This window comes from Oncorhynchus tshawytscha, unplaced genomic scaffold (assembly GCF_018296145.1).
Source record: "Oncorhynchus tshawytscha isolate Ot180627B unplaced genomic scaffold, Otsh_v2.0 Un_contig_3171_pilon_pilon, whole genome shotgun sequence".
In the NCBI taxonomy this organism is placed as follows: Eukaryota; Metazoa; Chordata; class Actinopteri; order Salmoniformes; family Salmonidae; genus Oncorhynchus; species Oncorhynchus tshawytscha.
The window spans coordinates 212,459-237,404 of record NW_024609603.1 but is presented as its reverse complement, the minus strand read 5'-3'; the positions used below and the strand labels follow the sequence as shown (position 1 = coordinate 237,404).

The window sequence follows — 24,946 nt, the reverse complement described above, 5'->3', positions numbered from 1 at the left end:
CTCCACCAATAACAATACCTTATTTTAATATAATAACTCCCCCAATAACAATACCTTATTTTAATGTAATAACTCCACCAATAACAATACCTTATTTTAATGTAATAACTCCATCAATAACAATACCTTATTTTAATGTAATAACTCCATCAATAACAATACCTTATTTTAATATACTACCTCCACCAATAACAATACCTTATTTTAATATAATAACCCCATCAATAACAATACCTTATTTTCATGTAATAACTCCATCAATAACAATACCTTATTTTAATGTACTAACTCCATCAATAACAATACCTTATTTTAATATACTACCTCCACCAATAACAATACCTTATTTTAATGTAATAACTCCATCAATAACAATACCTTATTTTAATATACTACCTCCACCAATAACAATACCTTATTTTAATATAATAACCCCATCAATAACAATACCTTATTTTAATGTAATAACTCCATCAATAACAATACCTTATTTTAATGTACTAACTCCAGCAATAACAATACCTTATTTTAATATACTAATAACAATACATTTTAATGTAATAATTCCATCAATAACAATATTTTTTAATATACTACCTCCACCAATAACAATACCTTATTTTAATATAATAACTCCATCAATAACAATACCTTATTTTAATATAATAACTCCATCAATAACAATACCTTATGTTAATATAATAACTCCACCAATAACAATACCTTATTTTCATGTAATAACTCCATCAATAACAATACCTTATGTTAATATAATAACTCCACCAAAAAGAATACCTTATTTTAATATACTACCTCCACCAATAACAATACCTTATTTAATATAATAACTCCACCAATAACAATACCTTATTTTAATGTAATAACTCCATCAATAACAATACCTTATTTTAATGTAATAACTCCATCAATAACAATACCTTATTTTAATATACTACCTCCACCAATAACAATACCTTATTTTAATATAATAACCCCATCAATAACAATACCTTATTTTCAAATAACTCCAAATAACAATACCTTATTTTAATGTAATAACTCCATCAATAACAATACCTTATTTTAATATACTACCTCCACCAATAACAATACCTTATTTTAATATAATAACTCCATCAATAACAATACCTTATTTTAATATAATAACTCCATCAATAACAATACCTTATTTTAATATAATAACTCCAAATAACAATACCTTATTTTAATATAATAACTCCATCAATAACAATACCTTATTTTAATATAATAACTCCATCAATAACAATACCTTATTTTAATGTAATAACTCCATCAATAACAATACCTTATTTTAATATAATAACTCCATCAATAACAATACCTTATTTTAATATACTACCTCCATCAATAACAATACCTTATTTTAATATAATAACTCCATCAATAACAATACCTTATTTTAATGTAATAACTCCATCAATAACAATACCTTATTTTAATGTAATAACTCCACCAATAACAATACCTTATTTTAATATACTACTCCACCAATAACAATACCTTATTTTAATATAATAACTCCATCAATAACAATACCTTATTTTCATGTAATAACTCCATCAATAACAATACCATGTTAATATAATAACTCAATAACAATACCTTATTTTCATGAAATAACTCCATCAATAACAATACCTTATTTTAATGTAATAATTCCATCAATAACAATACCTTATGTTAATATAATAACTCCACCAATAACAATACCTTATTTTCATGTAATAACTCCATCAATAACAATACCTTATGTTAATATAATAACTCCACCAAAAAGAATACCTTATTTTAATATACTACCTCCACCAATAACAATACCTTATTTTAATATAATAACTCCATCAATAACAATACCTTATTTTAATGTAATAACTCCATCAATAACAATACCTTATTTTAATGTAATAACTCCATCAATAACAATACCTTATTTTAATATACTACCTCCACCAATAACAATACCTTATTTTAATATAATAACCCCATCAATAACAATACCTTATTTTCATGTAATAACTCCATCAATAACAATACCTTATTTTAATGTACTAACTCCAGCAATAACAATACCTTATTTTAATATACTACCTCCACCAATAACAATACCTTATTTTAATGTAATAACTCCATCAATAACAATACCTTATTTTAATATAATACCTCCATCAATAACAATACCTTATTTTAATATAATAACCCCATCAATAACAATACCTTATTTTAATGTAATAACTCCATCAATAACAATACCTTATTTTAATGTACTAACTCCAGCAATAACAATACCTTATTTTAATATACTACCTCCACCAATAACAATACCTTATTTTAATGTAATAATTCCATCAATAACAATACCTTATTTTAATATACTACCTCCACCAATAACAATACCTTATTTTAATATAATAACTCCATCAATAACAATACCTTATTTTAATATAATAACTCCATCAATAACAATACCTTATGTTAATATAATAACTCCACCAATAACAATACCTTATTTTCATGTAATAACTCCATCAATAACAATACCTTATGTTAATATAATAACTCCACCAAAAAGAATACCTTATTTTAATATACTACCTCCACCAATAACAATACCTTATGTTAATATACTACCTCCACCAACAACAATACCTTATTTTAATGTAATAACTCCATCAATAACAATACCTTATTTTAATGTAATAACTCCATCAATAACAATACCTTATTTTAATATACTACCTCCACCAATAACAATACCTTATTTTAATATAATAACTCCATCAATAACAATACCTTATTTTCATGTAATAACTCCACCAATAACAATACCTTATTTTAATGTAATAACTCCATCAATAACAATACCTTATTTTAATATACTACCTCCACCAATAACAATACCTTATTTTAATGTAATAACTCCATCAATAACAATACCTTATTTTAATATAATAACTCCACCAATAACAATACCTTATTTTAATATAATAACTCCATCAATAACAATACCTTATTTTAATATAATAACTCCATCAATAACAATACCTTATTTTAATATAATAACTCCACAATAACAATACCTTATTTTAATGTAATAACTCCATCAATAACAATACCTTATTTTAATATAATAACTCCACCAATAACAATACCTTATGTTAATATACTACCTCCACCAATAACAATACCTTATTTTAATGTAATAACTCCATCAATAACAATACCTTATTTTAATGTAATAACTCCATCAATAACAATACCTTATTTTCATGTAATAACTCCACCAAAAAGAATACCTTATTTTAATATACTACCTCCACCAATAACAATACCTTATTTTAATATAATAACTCCACCAATAACAATACCTTATTTTAATATACTACCTCCACCAATAACAATACCTTATTTTAATATAATAACTCCATCAATAACAATACCTTATGTTAATATACTACCTCCACCAATAACAATACCTTATGTTAATACACTACCTCCACCAATAACAATACCTTATTTTAATATAATAACTCCATCAATAACAATACCTTATTTTAATGTAATAACTCCATCAATAACAATACCTTATTTTAATATAATAACTCCATCAATAACAATACCTTATTTTAATATACTACCTCCACCAATAACAATACCTTATTTTAATATAATAACTCCATCAATAACAATACCTTATTTTAATATAATAACTCCATCAATAACAATACCTTATTTTAATATAATAACTCCATCAATAACAATACCTTATTTTAATGTAATAACTCCATCAATAACAATACCTTATTTTAATATACTACCTCCACCAATAACAATACCTTATAATATAATAACTCCATCAATAACAATACCTTATTTTCATGTAATAACTCCATCAATAACAATACCTTATTTTAATATAATAACTCCAAATAACAATACCTTATTTAATATAATACCTCCACCAATAACAATACCTTATTTTAATGTAATAACTCCATCAATAACAATACCTTATTTTAATGTAATACCTCCATCAATAACAATACCTTATTTTAATATAATAACTCCATCAATAACAATACCTTATTTTCATGTAATAACTCCACCAATAACAATACCTTATTTTAATGTAATAACTCCATCAATAACAATACCTTATTTTAATATACTACCTCCACCAATAACAATACCTTATTTTAATATAATAACTCCATCAATAACAATACCTTATTTTCATGTAATAACTCCACCAAAAAGAATACCTTATTTTAATATAATAACTCCATCAATAACAATACCTTATGTTAATATACTACCTCCACCAATAACAATACCTTATTTTAATGTAATAACTCCATCAATAACAATACCTTATTTTAATGTACTAACTCCAGCAATAACAATACCTTATTTTAATATACTACCTCCACCAATAACAATACCTTATTTTAATATAATAACTCCATCAATAACAATACCTTATTTTAATATAATAACTCCATCAATAACAATACCTTATGTTAATATAATAACTCCACCAATAACAATACCTTATTTTAATGTAATAACTCCATCAATAACAATACCTTATGTTAATATAATAACTCCACCAATAACAATACCTTATTTTAATGTAATAATCCATCAATAACAATACCTTATTTTAATATAATAACCTCCATCAATAACAATACCTTATTTTAATATAATAACTCCATCAATAACAATACCTTATTTTCATGTAATAACTCCATCAATAACAATACCTTATGTTAATATAATAACTCCACCAATAACAATACCTTATTTTCATGAAATAACTCCATCAATAACAATACCTTATTTTAATGTAATAATTCCATCAATAACAATACCTTATGTTAATATAATAACTCCACCAATAACAATACCTTATTTTCATGTAATAACTCCATCAATAACAATACCTTATGTTAATATAATAACTCCACCAAAAAAATACCTTATTTTAATATACTACCTCCACCAATAACAATACCTTATTTTAATATAATAACTCCATCAATAACAATACCTTATTTTAATGTAATAACTCCATCAATAACAATACCTTATTTTAATGTAATAACTCCATCAATAACAATACCTTATTTTAATATACTACCTCCACCAATAACAATACCTTATTTTAATATAATAACCCCATCAATAACAATACCTTATTTTCATGTAATAACTCCATCAATAACAATACCTTATTTTAATGTACTAACTCCAGCAATAACAATACCTTATTTTAATATACTACCTCCACCAATAACAATACCTTATTTTAATGTAATAACTCCATCAATAACAATACCTTATTTTAATATACTACCTCCACCAATAACAATACCTTATTTTAATATAATAACCCCATCAATAACAATACCTTATTTTAATGTAATAACTCCATCAATAACAATACCTTATTTTAATATACTAACTCCACAATAACAATACCTTATTTTAATGTAATAATTCCATCAATAACAATACCTTATTTTAATATACTACCTCCACCAATAACAATACCTTATTTTAATATAATAACTCCATCAATAACAATACCTTATTTTAATATAATAACTCCATCAATAACAATACCTTATGTTAATATAATAACTCCACCAATAACAATACCTTATTTTCATGTAATAACTCCATCAATAACAATACCTTATGTTAATATAATAACTCCACCAAAAAGAATACCTTATTTTAATATAATACCTCCACCAATAACAATACCTTATGTTAATATAATAACTCCACCAATAACAATACCTTATTTTCAATGTAATAACTCCATCAATAACAATACCTTATTTTAATGTAATAACTCCATCAATAACAATACCTTATTTTAATATACTACCTCCACCAATAACAATACCTTATTTTAATATAATAACCCCATCAATAACAATACCTTATTTTAATATACTACCTCCACCAATAACAATACCTTATTTTAATATAATAACTCCACCAATAACAATACCTTATTTTCATGTAATAACTCCATCAATAACAATACCTTATTTTAATATAATAACTCCACCAATAACAATACCTTATGTTAATATACTACCTCCACCAATAACAATACCTTATTTTAATGTAATAACTCCATCAATAACAATACCTTATTTTCATGTAATAACTCCACCAAAAAGAATACCTTATTTTAATATACTACCTCCACCAATAACAATACCTTATTTTAATATAATAACTCCATCAATAACAATACCTTATTTTAATATAATAACTCCACCAATAACAATACCTTATGTTAATATACTACCTCCACCAATAACAATACCTTATTTTAATGTAATAACTCCATCAATAACAATACCTTATTTTAATATAATAACTCCCCCAATAACAATACCTTATTTTAATGTAATAACTCCATCAATAACAATACCTTATTTTAATGTAATAACTCCATCAATAACAATACCTTATTTTAATATACTACCTCCACCAATAACAATACCTTATTTTAATATAATAACTCCATCAATAACAATACCTTATTTTAATATAATAACTCCATCAATAACAATACCTTATGTTAATATAATAACTCCACCAATAACAATACCTTATTTTCATGTAATAACTCCATCAATAACAATACCTTATGTTAATATAATAACTCCACCAATAACAATACCTTATTTTAATGTAATAACTCCATCAATAACAATACCTTATTTTAATATAATAACTCCATCAATAACAATACCTTATTTTAATGTAATAACTCCATCAATAACAATACCTTATTTTAATATACTACCTCCACCAATAACAATACCTTATTTTCATGTAATAACTCCATCAATAACAATACCTTATTTAATATAATAACTCCACCAATAACAATACCTTATGTTAATATAATAACTCCCCCAATAACAATACCTTATTTTAATGTAATAACTCCATCAATAACAATACCTTATTTTAATGTAATAACTCCATCAATAACAATACCTTATTTTAATATACTACCTCCACCAATAACAATACCTTATTTTAATGTAATAACTCCATCAATAACAATACCTTATTTTAATGTAATAACTCCATCAATAACAATACCTTATTTTAATATAATAACTCCACCAATAACAATACCTTATTTTAATATAATAACTCCACCAATAACAATACCTTATTTTAATATAATAACTCCACCAATAACAATACCTTATTTTAATGTAATAACTCCATCAATAACAATACCTTATTTTAATATAATAACTCCACCAATAACAATACCTTATTTTAATATACTACCTCCACCAATAACAATACCTTATTTTAATGTAATAACTCCATCAATAACAATACCTTATTTTAATGTAATAACTCCACCAATAACAATACCTTATTTTAATGTAATAACTCCATCAATAACAATACCTTATTTTAATGTAATAACTCCACCAATAACAATACCTTATTTTAATGTAATAACTCCACCAATAACAATACCTTATTTTAATGTAATAACTCCATCAATAACAATACCTTATTTTAATGTAATAACTCCATCAATAACAATACCTTATTTTAATATAATAACTCCACCAATAACAATACCTTATTTTAATATAATAACTCCACCAATAACAATACCTTATTTTAATGTAATAACTCCACCAATAACAATACCTTATTTTAATATACTACCTCCACCAATAACAATACCTTATTTTAATGTAATAACTCCATCAATAACAATACCTTATTTTAATATAATAACTCCACCAATAACAATACCTTATGTTAATATACTACCTCCACCAATAACAATACCTTATTTTAATATAATAACTCCATCAATAACAATACCTTATTTTAATATAATAACTCCATCAATAACAATACCTTATTTAATATAATAACTCCACCAATAACAATACCTTATTTTAATGTAATAACTCCACCAATAACAATACCTTATTTTAATATAATACTCCACCAATAACAATACCTTATTTTAATGTAATAACTCCATCAATAACAATACCTTATTTTAATATACTACCTCCACCAATAACAATACCTTATTTTAATATACTAACTCCATCAATAACAATACCTTATGTTAATATACTACCTCCACCAATAACAATACCTTATTTTCATGTAATAACTCCACCAAAAAGAATACCTTATTTTAACGTAATAACTCCATCAATAACAATACCTTATTTTAATATAATAACTCCACCAATAACAATACCTTATGTTAATATACTACCTCCACCAATAACAATACCTTATTTTAATGTAATAACTCCATCAATAACAATACCTTATTTTAATGTAATAACTCCATCAATAACAATACCTTATTTTAATATACTACCTCCACCAATAACAATACCTTATTTTAATATAATAACTCCATCAATAACAATACCTTATTTTCATGTAATAACTCCACAAAACAATACCTTATTTTAATATAATAACTCCATCAATAACAATACCTTATTTTAATATACTACCTCCACCAATAACAATACCTTATTTTAATGTAATAACTCCATCAATAACAATACCTTATTTTAATGTACTAACTCCATCAATTACAATACCTTATTTTAATATACTACCTCCACCAATAACAATACCTTATTTTAATATAATAACTCCATCAATAACAATACCTTATTTTAATATAATAACTCCATCAATAACAATACCGTATGTTAATATAATAACTCCACCAATAACAATACCTTATTTTCATGTAATAACTCCATCAATAACAATACCTTATGTTAATATAATAACTCCACCAATAACAATACCTTATTTTAATGTAATAACTCCATCAATAACAATACCTTATTTTAATATACTACACCAATAACAATAAAGCAAAACCTCCACCAATAACAATTCTTATTTTAATATAATAACTCCATCAATAACAATACCTTATTTTCAGTAATAACTCCACCAATAACAGTTACACATGGAATAAACAAACATACAGTCAATAACACAATAGAAAAAAAAAGAAAGTCTATATACAGTGTGTGCAAATGGCGTGAGGACAATAAATAGGCCATAGAACTACTAAAATTACTAGCTACACCAGTCGGGATTCTCTCCAGTCGGTATGGGAGAATCACTCCAGTCAGTATGGGAGATTCACTCCAGGCAGTATGGGAGATTCTCTCCAGTCAGTATGGGGGATTCTCTCCAGTCAGTATGGGGGATTCTCTCCAGTCAGTATGGGGGATTCTCTCCAGTCAGTATGGGGGATTCTCTCCAGTCAGTATGGGGGATTCTCTCCAGTCAGTATGGGGGATTCTCTCCAGTCAGTATGTCAGGGGGATTCTCTCCAGTCAGTATCAAGTCAGTAATTCTCAGTTCTCATGAGGGATTCTCTCCAGTCAGTATGGGATTCTCTCCAGTCAGTATGGGGTCAGATTCTCTCCAGTCAGTATGGGGGATTCTACTAAGATTCTCTCCAGTCAGTATGGGGGTCATTCTCTCCAGTCAGTATGGGGGATTCTCTCCAGTCAGTATGGGGGATTCTCTCCAGTCAGTATGGGGATTCTCTCCAGTCAGTATGGGAGATTCTCTCCAGTCAGTATGGGAGATTCTCTCCAGTCAGTATGGGGGATTCTCTCCAGTCAGTATGGGGGATTCTCTCCAGTCAGTATGGGGGATTCTCTCCAGTCAGTATGGGGGATTCTCTCCAGTCAGTATGGGGGATTCTCTCCAGTCAGTATGGGGGATTCTCTCCAGTCAGTATTGGGTTTTTCTCCAGTCAGTATTGGGTTTTTCTCCAGTCAGTATTGGGTTTTTCTCCAGTCAGTATTGGGTTTTTCTCCAGTCAGTATTGGGTTTTTCGCCAGTCCTACCTTGGCCTTGACCTCCACTCTGGCTCCGCTCTGAACCAGGTATTTGACCACGCCAGCCTGGCCGGCCCTCGCTGCCATGTGGAGCGCCGTCTCTCCCCTCTGGAACTCAGAGATGCACACAGGTTAGAAATGTTACTTCACAAACACACAGGTTAGGTACCAGGGTTCTATCAAACACACAGGTTTAAGTACCAGGGTTCTATCAAACACACAGGTTAGGTACCAGGGTTCTATCAAACACACAGGTTTAAGTACCAGGGTTCTATCAAACACACAGGTTAGGTACCAGGGTTCTATCAAACACACAGGTTAGGTACCAGGGTTCTATCAAACACACAGGTTAGGTACCAGGGTTCTATCAAACACACAGGCTAGATACCAGGTTAGTTCTAGCAAACACACAGGTTAGGTACCAGGGTTCTATCAAACACACAGGTTAGGTACCAGGGTTCTATCAAACACACAGGTTAGGTACCAGGGTTCTATCAAACACACAGGTTAGGTACCAGGGTTCTATCAAACACACAGGTTTAAGTACCAGGGTTCTATCAAACACACAGGTTAGGTACCAGGGTTCTATCAAACACACAGGTTAGGTACCAGGGTTCTATCAAACACACAGGTTAGGTACCAGGGTTCTATAAAACACACAGGTTAGGTACCAGGGTTCTATCAAACACACAGGTTTAAGTACCAGGGTTCTATCAAACACACAGGTTAGGTACCAGGGTTCTATCAAACACACAGGTTAGGTACCAGGGTTCTATCAAACACACAGGTTAGGTACCAGGGTTCTATCAAACACACAGGTTAGGTACCAGGGTTCTATCAAACACACAGGTTAGGTACCAGGGTTCTATCAAACACACAGGTTAGGTACCAGGGTTCTATCAAACACAGAGAGAGAGAGAGAGAGAGAGAGAGAAAGAGAGAGAGAGAGATAGAGAGATAGTAAGAAAGAGAGAGCGAGAGAGAGAGAGAGAGATAGTAAGAAAGAGAGAGAGAGAGAGAGAGAGAGAGAGAGAGAGGGAGAAAGGGAGAGAGAGGGAGAGAGTATATTCTGTGACTCACCACATTAGTTGTGTTTGGCGAAGCTCCATGATTCGTCAGCTGAGTGACGATGTTATCGTGTCCCATGAAAGCCGCCACATGGATCGGAGTGAGACCCGACTGTAACAGAGACACAGAGTTAGGCTAGGAACAAGAGACCCAATTGAAACGGAGACACAGAGTTATTCTAGGAACAAGAGACTCAGCTGGAACAGAGACAGAGAGTCCGCTTTGAAGTTGTAGGCAGTTCACCGAGTGCATAGCCCCCAGCCCCTAGCTCACAATAAAAGTTATCTGGCCCTTTTCTGGTAAAAACTGATACCAGAGCCAGCCCCTCTGACCAGCACCAAGCCTTCCTCCTCAAGACCCTGTCAGCAACATGTGTCATGTCCGGATAAAACTCCTAACACAGAACCTCAGCTAACTCAGATACTTCTATTCACTTCAAAAACCACTTCAAACAGTCTGTAGCAAACAACTCCAATCACCAGAACTTAGTGTCCATGTCCACCTATCAAAGACAAACACCACAGAACAGAGATCCATTCTAGAATGGTTGAACAGAAAGACACAGTCAGTCAGAAGACAACATGTTAGTTAGTAGGTCCTCTGTAGGTCTTCTGTAGTTTTTGTAAAGTTAGTTAGGTGTTCCTCTGTAGGTCTTCTGAAGTTCCTACCTCGGTAACTGCCTATATGGACGCTCCGTGTTTCAGTTCCTACCTCGGTCACTGCCTGTATAGACGCTCCGTGTTTCAGCTCCTACCTCGGTCACTGCCTGTATGGACGCTCCGTGTTTCAGTTCCTACCTCGGTCACTGCCTGTATGGACGCTCCGTGTTTCAGCTCCTACCTCGGTCACTGCCTGTATGGACGCTCCGTGTTTCAGTTCCTACCTCGGTCACTGCCTGTATGGACGCTCCGTGTTTCAGCTCCTACCTCGGTCACTGTGTATGGACGCTCCGTGTTTCAGTTCCTACCTCTGGTCACGGTCACTGCCTGTATCTGTCACTGCCTGTATAGACGCTCCGTGTCAGTTCCTACTGGTCACTGCCTGTATGGACGCTCCGTGTTTCAGTTCACCTCTATCACGCCTGAATAGACGCTCCATGTCAGTTCCTACCTCAGTCACTGCCTGTATAGACGCTCCGTGTCAGTTCCTACCTTGGTCACTGCCTGTATGGACGCTCCGTGTTTCAGTTCCTACCTCGGTCACTGCCTGAATAGACGCTCCATGTCAGTTCCTACCTCGGTCACTGCCTGTATAGACACTCTGTGTCAGTTCCTACCTCGGTCACTGCCTGTATAGACGCTCCGTGTCAGTTCCTACCTCGGTCACTGCCTGTATGGACACTCCGTGTCAGTTCCTACCTCGGTCACTGCCTGTATGGACACTCCGTGTTTCAGCTCCTACCTCGGTCACTGCCTGTATGGACACTCCGTGTTTCAGTTCCTACCTCGGTCACTGCCTGTATGGACGCTCCGTGTTTCAGCAGCAGTTCCATCACTTTGATTCTGTTCTTCTTGCAGGCGATGTGGAGCGGAGTGAAACCATTCTAAAAGAAAAACACACAGCACAACTCTACAGATGTCCAGCCTGGTTAACACACAACACAACTCTATAGATGTCCAGCCTGGTTAACACACAACACAACTCTATAGATGTCCAGCCTGGTTAACACACAACACAACTCTATAGATGTCCTGGCTGGTTAACACACAACACAACTCTACAGATGTCCTGGCTGGTTAACACACAACACAACTCTACAGATGTCCTGGCTGGTTAACACACAACACAACTCTACAGATGTCACAACACACAACACAACTCTACAGATGTCCTGGCTGCACACAACACAACTGATGTCCTGGCTGGTAACACACAACACAACTCTACAGATGTCCTGGCTGGTTAACACACAACACAACTCTACAGATGTCCTGGCTGGTTAACACACAACACAACTCTACAGATGTCCTGGCTGGTTAACACACAACACAACTCTACAGATGTCCTGGCTGGTTAACACACAACACAACTCTACAGATGTCCTGGCTGGTTAACACACAACACAACTCTACAGATGTCCTGGCTGGTTAACACACAACACAACTCTACAGATGTCCTGGCTGGTTAACACACAGCACCTGGCTGGTTAACTCTACAGATGTCCTGGCTGGTTAACACACAACACAACTCTATAGATGTCCTGGCTGGTTAACACACAACACAACTCTACAGATGTCCTGGCTGGTTAACACACAACACAACTCTACAGATGTCCTGGCTGGTTAACACACAACACAACTCTACAGATGTCCTGGCTGGTTAACACACAACACAACTCTATAGATGTCCTGGCTGGTTAACACACAACACAACTCTACAGATGTCCTGGCTGGTTAACACACAACACAGCCTCTACAGATGTCCTGCTGGTTAACACACAGCACAACTCTATAGATGTCCTGGCTGGTTAACACACAACACAACTCTACAGATGTCCTGGCCTGGTTAACACACAACACAACTCTACAGATGTCCTGGCTGGTTAACACACAACACAACTCTACAGATGTCCTGGCTGGTTAACACACAACACAACTCTACAGATGTCCTGGCTGGTTAACACACAACACAACTCTACAGATGTCCTGGCTGGTTAACACACAACACAACTCTACAGATGTCCTGGCTGGTTAACACACAGCACAACACAACTCTACAGATGTCCTGGCTGGTTAACACACAACACAACTCTACAGATGTCCTGGCTGGTTAACACACAGCACAACTCTACAGATGTCCTGATGTCCTGCTGGCTGGTTAACACACAACACAACTCTACAGATGTCCTGGCTGGTTAACACACAACACAACTCTACAGATGTCCTGGCTGGTTAACACACAACACAACTCTACAGATGTCCTGGCTGGTTAACACACAACACAACTCTATGTCCTGGCTGGTTAGATGTCCTGGCTGGTTAACACACAACACAACTCTACAGATGTCCTGGCTGGTTAACACACAACACAACTCTACAGATGTCCTGGCTGGTTAACACACAACACAACTCTACAGATGTCCTGGCTGGTTAACACACAACACAACTCTACAGATGTCCTGGCTGGTTAACACACAACACAACACTACAGATGTCCTGGCTGGTTAACACACAACACAACTCTACAGATGTCCTGGCAGCATCCAGCCTGGTTAACACACAGCTAACCAGCCTGGTTAACACACAGCACAACTCTATAGATGTCCAGCCTGGTTAACACACAACACAACTCTACAGATGTCCTGGCTGGTTAACACACAGCTAACCAGCCTGGTTAACACACAGCTAACCAGCCTGGTTAACACACAGCTAACCAGCCTGGTTAACACACAGCTAACCAGCCTGGTTAACACACAGCTAACCAGCCTGGTTAACACACAGCTAACCAGCCTGGTAAACACACAGCTAACCAGATACTAACCAGATAAACATGTGGAGTTACAGTAACTGGCCTCTCTGGCTGCTTTGAGGTTTGGCACCGTGTGTTATTTCTTCAGTTCCCTCTTTACTTCTTCCTTTTTCTCTCTAAACTTCAGTCATTCTGTTCCAATGACTAAACACCATGCCAGTATACTAGTGGCTGCCTGATGCCATAAACCCTAGCCCTAACCCTGCAGCCAGCCAACACACTTTACTGTCAGCCTCAGAGGCTGTGGACTGGATGAGGCAGAATGATATACAACAGGAAGTGATGTTACTGTTCCCATGTCACTGTTCTGTGTTTCCAATTTAGTGTGGATCCCAGGAAGAGTAGCTACTGCTAAAGTTAATGCTAACTTATTACTAAAATAATGCTAAGCTTAAGCTAAGCCAACATCTAACAGCGATTTTAATACACAGTGTGACTGATGCTTACCAGTGCTTTAGCGTTGGGATTGGCCTTCTTGTCCACAATGACCTTGGCGACCTTGTAGTGTCCGCAGTGGGCGGCGACATGCAGGGCCGTCAGATAGTCGTTGGTGACATCATCAACAGGAACCTCGTGGTGTAGCAGGAGCTGAACACAGTTCAGATGGTCCCCCTGGGTGGCCATGTGGAGGGGAGACAGACCGTTCTGGAGGGGGACAGACAGACAGTTTAGAGGGGGGACAGGGACAGAGAGAGAAAGACATTGTCATAGTTACTGTACCTTAGTTTTGGACAGGATGGGAGCTCCTCTGTCTAGCAGCATCTCCAGCACCTGTTCATGTCCGCTCCTGGCGCCACAGTGGAGAGGGGTCAGACCGTCCTGGGGTCAGAGGTTAAGGGGAAGTAGAGCATTACACAGGTTACTTACTGGATCTCTGACTATTGGTTCTTTCCTGCTTGGCTTTCTAGATGTTTTGTGTATGTTGTGTGTGAGCTAGATTGACTTCCTGTAGGACAATAAACATGAATCTGACCACAGACCAGTCCTCCTGTAGGACAATAAACATGAATCTGACCACAGACCAGTCCTCCCGTAGGACAATAAACATGAATCTGACCATGGACCAGTCCTCCTGTAGGAAAATAAACATGAATCTGACCACGGACCAGTCCTCCAGTAGGACAATAAACATGATTCTGACCATGGACCAGTCCTCCTGTAGGACAATAAACATGAATAATTTACAGTAGTATTGCTATTTCTATTGTCAAAACAACCATGTTACATCTGGGACTGAGACAATACTAGAGAAGAGCAGCTTCCATACAGGGCTTTAAGTCATAATATACACCCAAACAGAAACATAGATGTTAAGAATTCACAGGTTTCACGTTGCGTCACTACATCGTGGAAAGTTCTATGAGGTCCGACTGAGCGTTGTACTGCCATACAGGCAGTATGCGCTGATGAAGATTTAGTGACTTGGAAACACAAAGACACTTCTAAAGTGATGAATGTTCCATTGCCATTCTGGCTGGCAACGTCCTTATCCCTTGCTTGCTAGCTAGCCAACTACGGCTAAATTACATCACGTCAAAAAGTACAGCCAGAATCACAGCAAAGTAGCCGCATTTTCATTTGCTTAAGTTGTTTTCTAGTGACATTTATTTGGATACATCCTTAACAATGGGCCTGGCATAGGAAATGTGGTCACTCGTCAGGACTGCTCACTCGTTGTTCAGAGGAGCTAGCCAACAACACAGCTAACACAATCACTTCAAACTGAAGCTGGAAAGACTACAAACTAGCTGCACTTCCTTTAGTTTATTTAACCTTTTTTTCAATTGACATTTCTTTGTATATATCCATAAAAAGTATACAAGCTGATTCATGATTTGGACTGTCTGAGAAACGCTGCCTGCCTGTCTGTCTCGTCCCGACTCCCGACACATTACTATGGGACAGCTGGAGATCTAATATGAATATAGAAACAATGTTGAAAATGTCGGAGTGACAGACAGCAAGGTTTATACAAATCTCCGCTGTTAAAACTAAATGTTAATCTAAAAGAAATGTGAGATAATGCTTTTTATAGTGGAGATAAAGGTTATAAATTGCCTGGCTGGGCTGATGAGACAGTGGATTGTGCAGTCAGATGGAACAGAGTAAATAGGCATTTTAATGTCATAGATTTAGCCGGTGGTAACTTGTGGAATAGACGCCGGCTGGAATGCTGATTTAACCAATCAGCATTCAGGATTAGACCCACCCGTTGTATAATGTAGTACAGTGTATATCTAACCTTAGTCCTGGCGTCTATCGTGCCTCCCCTCTCCAGCAGAACTTTCACCATGTTGCCATTCCCTCTCTTAGAAGCCACATGCAGCGGTGTGATGTCATTCTGAGAAGGGGAGACACAACATCAAGTCATAAATACAGTACAGTCATTATTTCCATCAGATTAGACATTAAGACAATACCCACACATACAGTATAGTCATTATTTCCATCAGATTAGACATTAAGACAATACCCACACATACAGCACTTTGAATGACACTAACAGCAGGTTATCAGTGGTATGTTCTGGGTGTATTGTAAACAGCTACACCCTATGAAGATACCCTTAACACAACCTAAAGTACAGTATCACTGTCAGTTGTGTCTGCAGGACAGTCAGGTCTGAGGTAGTCTGTGGTACTGGGGTTAGTGAACTGTGTCTGCAGGACAGTCAGGTCTGAGGTAGTCTGTGGTACTGGGCTGAAGAACACCTCCCTCTAGTGACAGCTAATGGTACTCATATATCAGCTCAAACCAGCTCAAATGCTATGGCATCTATAGGCTCATATTTCATAGTGCAGGGATATGACCGACTGAGAGCCTTGGCAGTGTGTGTCCATGTGTAAGGGCCTTGGCAGGGTGAGTGCAGACTGACTCCAGCAGCTGTAGAATGATATCTGCAGGGGCTATTGGGTACTACCCTGCACATTCAGGGCCCTAAGCACATTCTAGACCTGGGCTGGATGGAAACAGGCCTGATGGGTCTTACCCTGGTCATATTTTAGAGGACTCTTACCCTGGCCTTGTTTTAGAGGAGTCTTACCCTGGTCTTCTTTTAGAGGAGTCTTACCCTGGTCTTCTTTTAGAGGAGTCTTACCCTGGTCTTCTTTTAGAGGAGTCTTACCCTGGTCTTCTTTTAAAGGAGTCTTACCCTGGTATTGCTTTAGAGGGTCTTACCCTGATCTTGATTTAGAGGAGTCTTACCCTGATCTTGTTTTAGAGGAGTCTTACCCTGGCCTTGTTTAAGAGGAGTCTTACCCTGGCCTTGTTTTAGAGGAGTCTTACCCTGATCTTGTTTTAGAGGAGTCTTACCCTGGCCTTGTTTTAGAAGAGTCTTACCCTGGCCTTGTGTTAGAGGAGTCTTACCCTGGCCTTGTTTTAGAGGAGTCTTACCCTGGCCTTGTTTAAGAGGAAAACTTTTAACTTTTTTTTCCGTAACTTTTCGTCCTGCTACTCATGCCAGGAATATAGTATATGCATATGATTAGTATGTGTGGATAGAAAACACTCTGAAGTTTATAAAACTGGTTAAATCATGTCTGTGACTATAATAGAACGTGTTTAGCAGGCAAAATCCCAAGGAAAACTGTTCACAAAAAAAAAAAAAAAATATCCCTCCGCCAGTCTCTGTATTGTCTATGGCAAGGGAAAATAGATAGCGACCAGTTTACAATGCCTACAGCTTCCACACGATGTCGCCAGTACTGGCATTTAGATTGAAGTTAGATGACTGTTTCCTGTTATCGAGTACACAGCAGGAAGTTTGGAGAGAATGGAGCATCATTTCAAAACGTGCTGCTATTGAATACAGATCGCCCCGTGATCAATTTGATCGATTATTAACGTTTACTAATACCTAAAGTTTGATTACAAAAGTAGTTTGAAGTGTTTTGTCAAAGTTTATAGGCAACTTTTTTAATTTAAAAAAATGACGTTGCGTTTTGGAACGGTGCTTTTTCATGGATCAGACGTGCTTCATAAATGGACATTTTGGGTATACATGGACGGATTTAATCGAAAAAGACCCAATTGTGATGTTTATGGGACATATAGGAGTGCCAACAAAGAAGCTCGTCAAAGGTAATGAATGTTTTATATTTTATTTCTGTGTTTTGTGTAGCGCCGGCTACGCTAATTATTCTGTTTACGTCCCCTTTGGGTATTTCGGGGTTTGCATGCTATCAGATAATAGCTTCTCATGCTTTCGCCGAAAAGCATTTTAAAAATCTGACATGTTGGCTAGATTCACAACGAGTGTAGCTTTAATTGAGTACCCTGCATGTGTGTTTTAATGAAAGTTTGAGTTGTATCGAGTACTATTAGTTGTCACTCTGAAATTTCTGCTGATTTCCGCTGATGTTGATCCCTGTACAGGGCTGCAGCCCTAATTAGAGGAGTCTTACCCTGGCCTTGGTTTAGAGGAGTCTTACCCTGAACTTGGTTTAGAGGAGTCTTACCCTGGCCTTGTTTTAGAGGAGTCTTACCCTGGCCTTGTTTTAGAGGAGTCTTACCCTGGTCTTCTTTTAGAGGAGTCTTACCCTGGTCTTCTTTTAGAGGAGTCTTACCCTGGCCTTGTTTTAGAGGAGTCTTACCCTGGCCTTGAAGTCCACGGCGGCGCCGCGGTTGAGGAGGAGCGTTGCCACGTTGATGTTGCCGTAGTGAGCAGCAATGTGCAGCGGAGTAAAGCCACTCTAGAAAACAGACACATCATGACATCAGCACTCAGTCACAACACAACCAATCAGAGCAGCCTCTCACACCGTCATAGCCAGATGGGACTGCTCTTTGATCAGACACACTGCAGACCCTTCCTACAGCCCAATGATCTACTTCCTCCCAAAGTGTGAGCTTGTTCACTTCCCTTCACTGATTTGAAAGTAAATGACTGGTATATGAAATATGGTAGAAACGACCACTGGTCTATAGTTCCTCCATAGAGTTTTAGTTCATCAGTTGTGAACTTCAAGTTGTCTGAAGCAGATGTTGCACTTGACTATACACTACAGTAGTGCTGGGTGGAACTGTGATCTACAGTAGGCCTGTTAGCTGTGTTCGCTGTTGGGGAACAGAAAAAGCAGCATAGACACATTTAGAGTAGAGGACTGTTGATGCTGCAGCCATCACTAGGGCTTTCTGCTGACCGACACCTGCCTGCCTCACGGTGCCTGGGTTAGAGTTCTCCTGCCTGGGTTAGAGTCATGCACAAGCCTGGGGATGTTAAGGCAGAGACACCCACTGAGAGGGACTAGTGGACTGGGTCTCTGCTGCTGGAGGATAGCTTCCTTTATTCTTTATTTGGATCCACATTAGCTGGCACCTTGGCAACCGCTAGTCTTCCTGGGGTCCAATGGTGTCTTACAGTACCTCATCACAGAACTCAGCCTGTGGTGCTGACACAGAGGCCAGGAGACAAACTTACTGCATCATCACCATCCCCAACTCTAACATCATGTTAACCAACTCTAACATCATGTTAACCAGCTCTAACATCATGTTAACCAGCTCTAACAATATGTTAACCAACTCTAATATCATGGCTAACCAATTTTAACATCATGTTAACCAAATCTAACATAATGTCAACCAACTCTAACATCATGTTAACCAACTCTAACATCATGCTAACCAAATCAAGTCAAATTTTATTGGCCACATACAGATGTTATTGCAGGTGTAGTGAAATGCTTGTGCTTCTAGAAGCGACAGTGCAGTAATATCTAACAACTAATATCATATTCTCAAAATACACGTAAATCAAAGTCAGGAATGGATTAAGCATATATACATATTTGTCAGAGAGGCATTGGACCAACTCTAACATCACGCTAACCAACTCTAACATCACGCTAACCAACTCTAACATCACGCTAACCAGCTCTAACCAACTCTAACATCATGTTACCAGCTCTAACCAACTCTAACATCATGCTAACCAGCTCTAACATCACGCTAACCAACTCTAACATCACGCTAACCAGCTCTAACCAACTCTAACATCATGCTAACCAGCTCTAACATCATGTCAACCAGCTCTAACCAACTCTAACATCATGTTAATCAGCTCTAACATCATGTCAACCAGCTCTAACCAACTCTAACATCATGTTAACCAGCTCTAACATCATGTCAACCAGCTCTAACCAACTCTAACATCATGTTAACCAGCTCTAACGTCATGTTAACCAACTCTAACTAACACTAACATCATGCTAACCAGCTCTAACATTATGCTAACCAACTCTAACATCATACTAACCAACTCTAACCAACACTAACATCATGCGAACCAGCTCTAAAGCATCATGCTAACCAACTCTAACATCCTGCTAACCAACTCTAACATCATGCTAACCAACTCTAACCAGCTCTAACATCATGCTAACCAACTCGAACATCATGCTAACCAACTGTACGTAGAGTGCCTAGACAGAATTGTGTCGAGGCACAGATCTGGGTAAGGGTACCAAAAAATGTCTGCAGGGTTGAAGGTCCCCAAGAACACACTGGCCTCCATTATCCTTGGAGGATTAAGTTAGAAATAGGTGTGAATTAAACAGGTAAGAAGGCTTCAAATACTTCTCTGTTTGTGATTTCAAAATTCTGATAATTAGCAGTGTAAAATAAAAACATTTAGGAAAAGTCAGGGAAGGAGCAGGATGGCCAACGGACAGGGCTGCCGTGCTCTAGCTCTTAGGAAACTTTGCAGAATTTAGTTTTTTATGTGTTATGTTTGGTGTTATTACATACTGCCGGGAAGAACTTTTGGCTATCAGAGTGGCGGTAATGCACCATCATTACCAGCATTACGACCAGGAATACGACTTTCCGGAATCGGATCCTTTGATCATACCCTCCAGGGCAATTGAACTGATTCCAGAGGCTGTTCCAAAACACCGCCGGCGGAAAAGAGGTATTCAGACTGAACTTTTAGTCCGACTCAGGTAGCCGTGCACACTGCTTCCGAGTTTGTTACTCGCTAATGTTCAGTCTCTGGATAGTAAAGTTAGAGTTGGTTAGAGTTGGTTTCCTTCCAGAGAGACATCAGGGATTGTAACGTACTCTTTCACGGAAACATGGCTCTCTTGGGATATAATGTCTGAGTCCGTTCAGCCAGTTGGGTTCTCAGTTCATCGCACAGACAGGACTAAATATGTCTCCGGGAAGAAGGGCGGGGGTGTATGTTTCATGATTAAATAATCATAGTGTAATTGTGATAACATACAGGAACTCAAGTCCTTTTGTTCACCCAACCTAGAATACCTCACAATCAAATGCCGACCGTATTACCTCCCAAGAGAATTCTCTTTGGTTATAGTCACAGCTGTGTATATTCCCCTCAAGCCGATACCACGATGGCCCTCAAAGAACTTCACTGGACTTTATGAAAACTGGAAACCACATATCCTGAGGCCGCGTTTATTGTGGCTGGGGATTTTAACAAAGAAAATTTGAGGAAAACGTTACCAAAGTTCTATCAACACATTGACTGTAGTCCCTCTGCTAAAACACTTGACCACTGCTACTCCAACTTCCGGGATGCCTACAAGGCGCTCCCGGCCTTCCCTTCAGCAAATCTGATTACGACTCCATTTTGTTGCTCCCTTCCTATAGGCAGAAACACAAACAGGAAGTACCCATGCTAAGGACTTTTCAACACTGGTCTGACCAATTGTAATCCACGCTTCAAGATTGTTTTGATCACACGTACTGGGATATGTTCAGGTAGTTTCCAAGAACAACATAGAAGAATAAACTGATATGGTGACTGAGTTTATCAGGAAGTGTATAGGAGATGTTCTACCCACCGTGACTATTAAAACCTAGCTTAACCAGAAACCGTGGATAAATGGCAGCATTCGCGCAAAACTGAATGTGCGAACCATTGCATTTAATCATGACAAGGTGCCTGGGAATATGGCCGAATAGAAACAGTGTAGTTATTTCCTCCGTAAGGCAATCAAACAGGCAAAACGTCAGTATAGAGACAAAGTGGAGTCTCATTTCAACGGCTCAGACACGAGACGTATGTGGCAGGGTCTACAGACAATCACGGGAAAACCAGACACATCGCGGACACTGATGTCTTGCTTCCGGGACAAGCTAAACATCTTCTTCGCCCGCTTTGAGGATAACACAGTGCCACTGACACGGCCCACTACCAAGAACTGTGGGCTCTCATTCTCCGTGGCCGACGTGAGTAAGACATTTAATCGTGTTAACACTCGCAAGGCTGCCGGCCCAGACGGCATCCCTAGCCACGTCCTCAGAGAATGCGCAGACCAGCGGGCTGGAGTGTTACAGACATATTCAATCTCTCCCTATCCGTGTCTGCTGTCCCCACTTGCTTCAAGATGTCCACCACCTTCTGTCATCATGAAGTGATTTGAGAGATTAGTCAAGGATCATATCACCTTTACCTTACACCCTAGACCCACTTCAATTTGCTTACCGCCCCAATAGATCCAAAGACGATCCAACCGCCATCACACTGCCCTATCCCATCTGAACAAGAGGAATATGTAAGAATGCTGTTCATTGACTACAGCTCAGCATTCAACACCATAGTACCCACCAAGTTCATCATTTTTTATTTATTTTACCTTTATTTAACCAGGCAAGTCAGTTAAGAACAAATTCCTAGGAACAGTGGGTTAACTGCCTGTTCAGGGGCAGAACGACAGATTTGTACCTTGTCAGCTCGGGGGTTTGAACTTGCAGCCTTCCGGTTACTAGTCCAATGCTCTAACCACTAGGCTACCCTGGTCTCAAGGCCCTGGGTCTGAACCCTGCCCTGTGCAACTGGGTCCTGGACTTACTGACAGGCTGCCCCCAGCTGGTGAATGTAGGAAACAACACCTCCTCATCGCTGAACCTCAACACAGGGGCCCCACAAGGATGCATGCTCAATCCCCACCTGTACTCCCTGTTCACCCATGACTGTGTGGCCACGCACACCTCCAACTCAATCATCAAGTTTGCAGACGACACAACAGTAGTAGGCCTGATTACCAACAATGACAAGACAGCCTACAGAGAGGAGGTGAGTTCACTCGGAGTGTGGTGTCAGGAAAACAACCTCCCACCAAACATCCACAAAACAAAGCGGCTGATTGTGGACTTCAGGAAACAGCAGAGGGAGCAGCCCCCTATCCACATCGACAGGACTGCAGTGGACAAGGTGGAACGTTTTAAGTTCCTCGACGTACACATCACTGACAAACTGAAATGGTCCACCCACACAGACAGTATGGTGAAGAAGGCGCAACAGCGCCTCTTCAACTTCAGGAGGCTGAAGAAATGTGGCTTGGCACCTAAAATCCTTACAAAATATTACAGATGCACAATTGAGAGCATCCTGTCAGGCTGTATCACCGCCTGGTATGGCAACTGCACCGCCTGCAACCACAGGGCTCTCTAGAGGGTGGTGCGGCCTTCCCAGCGCATCACCGGGGGCAAGATACCTGCCCTCTAGGCCATACAGCACCCGATGTCACAGGAAGGCCAAAAAGATCATCAAGGACAACAACCACCTGAGCCACTGCCTGTTCACCCCACTATCATCCAGAAGGCGAGGTCAGTACAGGTGCATCAAAGCTGAGACCGAAAAAACTAACAAAACAGCTTCTATCTCAAGGCTATCAGACTGTTCAATAGCCATCACTAGCACATTAGAGGCTGCTGCCTATATACATAGACTAGAAATCACGGAACACTAGTCACTTTAATAATGTTTACATATGTTGCATTACTCATCTCATATGTATATACTGTATTCTATCCTATTCTACTGTATCTTAGTCTATGCAGCTCTGACATTGCTCGTCCAAATATGTAAATATTCGTAATTCCATTCCTTTACTATAGATTGTGTGTATTGTTAGATATTACTGCACTGTTGGAGCTAGAAACACAAGCATTACGCTACACCCGCAATAACATCTGCTAAACACGTGTATGTGACATTTTATTTGATGTTGCTTTTTTTGGAGGGGGGGTATCTTTTATTGACTAAATTAAATGTCAGTGGCCATTGGCGCTTCAAGTGTTAACCAACTCTAACATCATGCTAACCAAGTTCTTAAGGGTTTTATGCGACTGGATAAAGGAAGCCAGCCCCTCAGCTGTAGAGACCCTCAGTCCATGTTGTCAGTACATCGAGGTCAGAGGTCATGCTACTTTCTAGTCCCTTCTGGAAAGCATCAAAACAGACAGTAAATAAAATAACAGAAGAAGCAATGCAGGAACAGGGAGGAGAGATGAGGCAGCAGCAGTTAGCAGCAGGGTGTGAGGTGGTGAGCTGTGAGTGTTGAGTGTGTAGAGGAGATCCAAATATACCTCTGTGGTCCTATTCACCATCATCTAGGGAGAGCAACACCAGCGAGAGGTGAAGAGAGGAGAGAATGGGAGGTTAGTGCATCACAACGACACTATGGCTGCACCATGCTGTACGA

The 24,946-nt window shown here is 37.6% G+C and overlaps 1 protein-coding gene across 23 annotated transcripts in view; it reads right to left on the bottom strand.

The window, feature by feature from the left end:
* Nucleotides 1–9,667: 9,667 nt before the first annotated feature.
* The window catches only part of LOC112261433 (ankyrin-3), a 139,846-nt gene continuing 124,567 nt past the window's right edge, over nucleotides 9,668–24,946 (bottom strand). For 21 of the 23 annotated variants that reach the window (XM_042316198.1, XM_042316179.1, XM_042316178.1 and 18 more), the window contains 8 exons: nucleotides 24,831–24,854; nucleotides 19,088–19,186; nucleotides 16,738–16,836; nucleotides 15,216–15,314; nucleotides 14,943–15,140; nucleotides 12,472–12,570; nucleotides 11,040–11,138; nucleotides 9,882–10,067 (listed from right to left, as the gene is read on the bottom strand). In XM_042316198.1, the coding sequence (XP_042172132.1) occupies nucleotides 9,897–10,067; nucleotides 11,040–11,138; nucleotides 12,472–12,570; nucleotides 14,943–15,140; nucleotides 15,216–15,314; nucleotides 16,738–16,836; nucleotides 19,088–19,186; nucleotides 24,831–24,854 (888 nt within the window). In that variant the 3' untranslated portion in view covers nucleotides 9,882–9,896. Of the gene's footprint in view, nucleotides 10,068–11,039; nucleotides 11,139–12,471; nucleotides 12,571–14,942; nucleotides 15,141–15,215; nucleotides 15,315–16,737; nucleotides 16,837–19,087; nucleotides 19,187–24,830; nucleotides 24,855–24,946 lie in introns of all 23 variants that reach the window. The other 2 variants (XM_042316176.1, XM_042316177.1) reach the window with 2 other exon arrangements.